This window comes from Sinocyclocheilus anshuiensis, unplaced genomic scaffold (assembly GCF_001515605.1).
Source record: "Sinocyclocheilus anshuiensis isolate Anshui unplaced genomic scaffold, SAMN03320099.WGS_v1.1 scaffold1184, whole genome shotgun sequence".
Lineage (NCBI taxonomy): Eukaryota > Metazoa > Chordata > Actinopteri > Cypriniformes > Cyprinidae > Sinocyclocheilus > Sinocyclocheilus anshuiensis.
Window position 1 is genome coordinate 195,763 of NW_015547647.1, and position 6,094 is coordinate 201,856.

General features: G+C 34.5%; 1 protein-coding gene across 4 annotated transcripts in view; it reads right to left on the bottom strand.

Moving 5' to 3' along the window:
• LOC107701941 (high affinity cAMP-specific and IBMX-insensitive 3',5'-cyclic phosphodiesterase 8B-like) overlaps nt 1-6,094 on the bottom strand; it is a 62,049-nt gene that overhangs the window by 20,335 nt on the left and 35,620 nt on the right. For all 4 annotated transcript variants that reach the window (XM_016504096.1, XM_016504098.1, XM_016504095.1 and 1 more), the window contains exons 8-10: nt 4,618-4,758; nt 4,376-4,464; nt 4,008-4,062 (exon numbers count right to left, since the gene is read on the bottom strand). In XM_016504096.1, coding sequence (XP_016359582.1) covers nt 4,008-4,062; nt 4,376-4,464; nt 4,618-4,758 — 285 coding nt within the window. The remainder of the gene's footprint in view (nt 1-4,007; nt 4,063-4,375; nt 4,465-4,617; nt 4,759-6,094) is intronic.

The window sequence follows — 6,094 nt, forward strand, 5'->3', positions numbered from 1 at the left end:
CTAAGCTGCAGCTAAAAGTGCTACCGCCAGACCCGGAGATCGGCTGAATGGATTCGAAAACGGTAAAACTCAACTCTTTAACTCTAGGGGAGTCTGAAAATTGTTCCTTTAAGACTGGTTTTGTGCTCCAGGGTCACATATTTGATGTTTATTCACACAATGTGGCTGAAAACCAAGCAACTAACAGAATGTCTTGTTGCCTGTTGTTTGTTGTGGCTGGTTGGGATAGAGCCTCAGATTAACATTGTATTTATCACTTGTCACTCTGTCGGGTCTGTTCCTGATCAGAACCTGGTTTAAGCATCTGTTGAATTCACCTGGGCGGAAATCCTGCCCGCCGCAATCCATTTAATCCTTTTAACATGATCAAGTTTTGAATGAATGAAACAGGATTTTCAGTCTTAGGTTAGAGATTAAAGAGCGTTGCCAAAAATGAATCTATGCGGTGTGAGGTTTGTGTTTTAGCAGAAAGGAAAAGCTACATGGTCCCGAGAGAAAGAGAATAGGGTTATTTTGCATACACTTTCACACTCATACATGTGCACAAACACATGAACACACACTCATAAATAGTTGACACGTAGATAAGAGGATAAGAGCCAAGTTACACTGTCCCGAAGGATGAGGTCAGGAAATCTGATTAAGTGAGAAGACAAACACACACACTGCACCACAGAAGAAGGTTCACTGATAATTAGTGTTATTTTTATCCTGTTTAATCCAGCAGAACAGCAGAAAGTGCATTTAATTTGATTAATTTCTTAATCAGTATTTGTAACATTTTCCAGTGAAAATATCTAAGAAAAAATATGTGAGAAAAATGGCAGATATTAAAATTTGTAAAAATTTGGGGTTGATTTTTTTGACACTCACTTGGCTGCATTTATTGATCAGAAATACAGTAAAAACATAATATTGTGAAATATTATTACAATTTAAAATAACTGTTTTCTATTTAAATATATTGTTAAATGTGGCGCAAAGCTGAATTTTCAGCATCATTACTCCAGTCTTCAGTGTCACATGATCCTTCAGAAATCATTCTAATATGCTGATTTGATGCTCAAGTAACATTTATTATTGTTGTCAATTTTGAAAACAGTTGTGCTGATTAATACTTTTGTGGAAACTGATCCATTTTTTTTTTCAAAAGTTCAAGATTCTCTGAATAAAAATTATTTATAACATTATAAATGTCTTTCATGTCACCTTTGATCAATTTAATCCACCCTTGATGAATAACATTTCTTATTTTTTATATTTAAAAAATATTTTGTATATCATTTTGTATTTCTTTTTTTTATTTCTAATTTAAAATTTCTTAAAAGCGATAATAAACAAACTATTAATGACCCCAGATTTTTGAACTGTGTATATACAATTTTTCCTTGTTTTAAATAAATGTAAAATTGAAAAACATTTAAATAAATGTAACAAAATTCTGTGGGGTTTATGCTTTAAATAAGAAAAAAGTACTCAAATATTCAAATTACATTCTCAGAAAACAAGCCATATTATTTTTGCTTCTGAAATAAACGTATTGTGTTAAGGATATTTTTGTTGAATAAGTAGACAAAAACATTGATCTAGAAAATGTATTTTTCGCATTTTTTTTTTAGTCCGCTGTTTTTGAATAGTTGTATATTTGCACGTTCACATACAACCACATATGTGACCCTGGACCACAAAACCAGTCATAAGGGTCAGTTTTTTTAAATTTAGATTTATACATCGACTGAAAGCTGAATAAATAAGCTTTCCATTGACATATGGTTTGTTAGGATAGGACAATATTTGGCTGAGATACAACTATTTGAAAATCTGGAATCTGAGGGTGCAAAAAAATCTAAATACTGAGAAAATCGCCTTTAAAGTTGTCCAAATGAAGTTCTTAACAATGCATATTACTAATCAAAAATTAAGTTTTGATATATTTATGGTAGGAAATTTACAAAATATCTTCATGGAACATGATCTTTACTTAATATTCTAATGATTTTTGGCATAAAAGAAAAATTTATAATTTTGACCCATACAATGTATTTTTGGCTATTGCTACAAATATACCCCAGCAACTCAAGACTGCTTTTGTGCTCCAGGGTCACATATATGACTGTTTTATGTCAATAAAGATTTCATTCTAATCTAATCTAGTATCACTAATTGTAGCAACCATTGCATTTTGACAGAAACTATGGTTAGTTAGTAGGGATGCACCGATACTACTTTTTCCAGTACTCGCCCGATACAGATACTTTTATTTTTGGTACTTGCCGATACCGATACTTTGTCGGGTGACCCTTAGCCTTAATGACAGCCTGTAGTCTCCTGGGCATGCTGTCACCCAGCTTCATGCAAACCTGAACTTCAATTTTTCAAACTCGGTCTGAATAATTTTTGGTCCCAAATTTGTATCGATTTTACTGTTAGTCCACTGTATGAAGAATTTTTGGGTATAATATATCACAGTTTAGTTTATTTATCTATCCTCACTTTACATAAATGAACTATAGTGTCCTAAACCCACTAGTAAAAAAATATCAAAAATTATATCTGATCTCTGAATAATTTTTGGTTTGACTGTATATCCTTCTGTTATGTTCACACTTAATTATGCCCATTAAAATGTATTTTACAAGTTTTTGTTACTTTCACTGTTCATTTTTTTCTCTCTCTATGGTAGCCTACATCATCTTTAATTTAATAGCATTAGAGCTGCTCCGTTGCAGCGGCTTAGTACTGTAATCACGCGATTTGCTGTAAAAATGCAAGGAACCACTCGCTATGAATCTCCTAACTGTGGTATTTTCATAAATAGAAGTTACGTTTTTTTCATCTGAAACGTGCAGCGATTTATTTTCCAAAGCCACTCATATAATCAGAAACACTCATGAAGCATGCAAAACACAAGTAGCCTACAGTACAGCCTAGCGCATTTAACTTATTCACTTAGTTATTAATTTCACTTTCGCCAGAAAGTCGTGTATGCTTAAGGGTAAAAATAAATTACGTTTATAGTGAATGCAGAGAATATATATTGAATATAATGGTCTTATATTTACGATTTAGTTTTAATCCAAATGATGCGTGCTAAGTGAGTGAACATCAATAAAGATCACACAACAGAAGTGCGCGCTCTCTCTCTCTCCCTACCATTAAGTAACTTGTGCATTGTTGTACTTACTTCTTTTTGACATATCCGACCAAACTACAAACTTTCCAGTGATGTCTGTGACAAAGGGATATTCACTTGACAAGCTCGCACATCTGCGCCGCCGCGCGCTCAATCCACTCAGCGTGATTTGCTCATCAGCTCGCGCAAATCAGCTATACAGGCATTAATACTGAATGTTTTATATTCATTGCATACATATACTTCGTAGACATCTTTAATCTCTAATAATTCTGCTGTCTGTTGTCCGTGTTTCTTTGTCTGAATATGGCACTTATCACATGCTGTGTGGTATCGGCGTTTGGTATCGGGCATTTTAACAAGTACGAGTACGAGTACAAGAGTTCAGTATCGGGCCCGATAACGATACCAGTATCGGTATCGGTGCATCCCTATTAGTTAGCATGGCAGATTTTGGTAAGGCTTGTAACAGACGGCGAGTGTGTGAACGGTAATACTAACACCAGTGAGTAAAGCAACAGCTATTTCACACACGCGTCGGTGTGTCTGTTTCTCACAGGCCTTTCTGATCAGCAGCTCCAGCTAATGCTAGAACTAACAGCAGGGTTTAGACCTGAGCCTGTGGAGGGTTATTAATAACCCTGACGCCCGCCTGGCTCTCTGACACTGGCCTGTCAGGATGGATGCTTTAGCGGAGCTAACATTTCTGCCCACTGCTGTCCCTGTGAGCCTTGCACACTGTAAAGTTTTGGTGCTAATTTGAGAGCTCTATTAATAGATAAACATTAAACATGGTCAACATTTATTGAATACTCACTGATTTAAACTAGTCTCACATGAAAATATGACCTGGAAAAGCAAATAAGAAATGTACCTGTCTGTGGTTGTCACTGTAAGGCCTCTTGATGGACACAAAATGGCGGATTTTTCTAGAAGGTAAGGAAACAATTGTCTGATTTGACTGTTTTATTCTAGCTGATTTGTACATGTAATAAAACCACCAATGATAGCAGCAGTATTATATATTATTCATAGTATTTAATAAAATTATTATTTAATAAAATATGTATTTTATTATATTACAAATAATATATGAAATATTATTAGTAATTACTACTAGTATTTAGTTATTACTAAATATAATTTAAAATTAAATAATACAATGTAACATTCTAAAATTAAATATTATAAATTTTAATTCATTTGAAGTTTCATCAATTTTTTTATGATCATGTGACTCACCCTCCCTGGCCAATCACTGGAGTGATTCTGACATATTGCTGAATACTGTCCCCTGACTTCCTCCGTGAGAAATAGATCCCCTGCCATTCCTAAGCAAATAAACACACATATTGAAAAAAATCTGTTAATAATTGAATTAATGATAACTACTGTTTAGGCTTGTAAAAGGTGCCATAACTAAAGTCAAACATTGTGTAATATTATGACCTTCATAAATAAGCAATGTGCTGCGGCCGACTAACCTTTCCTTTCCTGATGCAGGTGTTGATTGTGTCCAGCAGGTCGGCGCTGTTCTTCTCACTCTTGGGCAGTTCAGTCAACTCTTTACCGATCAGTTCGCCTCTATGATAGCCCATCATCTTTTCAAATGCTGGATTTACATACTAAAAACACAAAGAAAGATCAATACCTCTGAATATCAACAAGTATACATCAGAGAAAGGGCCAAACATTATATGTATCACGATTTTTTTTTTTTTGCAATACACAGATAACAATTCTCTTTATTATTTTGCATTTATTTTATACCTTCAAAATAACAAAAATCCTTGGCATTGACTCAGAAGTTCTTTATATGGGTCACTGACATCGACATATCATAATTGCTGCACAATGATCTAATCATGGTATAAAGAAACTACAATCACGCCGAGAAACTTCCTTCATGTCAAATGAATGCTCAAGAGTTTAAAAGGACTGCCTTAAAGGGGTCATAGGATGCCCATTTTCCACAAGTTGATATGATTCTTTAGGGTCTTAATGGAAAGTCTGTAACATAGTTTGGTTAAAATTTCTCAATGGTAGTGTAAAAAACACCTTTTTTACCCTGTCAAAAACAGCTCTTTTCAGAGCACGCAGTTTTGTAGCATTTTCCTTTAAATGTTAATGAGCTCTGCTGACCCCGCCCCTCTCTTCCGAGCCGCTCTCTGAGAGACTGTTTACTTTAGCCGCATTCATCGTGAAACTTGCTAATTAGCACATTATTAGGAAAGGCGATTTGCAAAGATTCTTTAAAGAACCTTATACTCATTTCTTTTGTAGGTGAAGCTGGATCACGAATAATTCGCGCGAACATATGATGCATTTAGGTAGATCGGGGGCGCATTCCCTTCAAAAACAAATGTCATCCACTGCGTCTTCAGCGGCTCAGATGTCGGGAGTGAATGACGACTGCTATGTTCATTATTACATCCAACAACAGAACACCTCAATCGCTTAGGAGTCATTCTTGTCTACATTTCAGTTCAAACAACTTGTAAAAGTGCTTGTAGCATCCTATGACCCCTTTAAAATGCATAAAAGTGAAGAAATCAGGGTAGAAATACACTATTGCATAATAATATTCTTGAATATACTATTACTACTAGTACTGCTACTAAAAATAAAAAATAAAAAAACTGACCATAAAGTAAAAATATATTAATTAATAGTATTTAAATCAGGGTTCCCACTCTTTCATGAACACCAGATTCAAGGACTTTCAAGGACTTTTTAAAGCACCATTTATTTTATATCAAGCACCTATCAAATTCACACCCCAGCATATTACACTCTATGCTTACTTTTATTTTTAGGAGCGCTTGTCCTCCTAATTAAAAACAAAATAGGAGCACCTTCTGATCAATGATCAAATTCTGATAAAAAATTTGCCTTCCAAATACGAGCTGACATTTGACTCCTTAAAGTGACTTACAGGAGTATTTTCTTTTTACCTTTGTA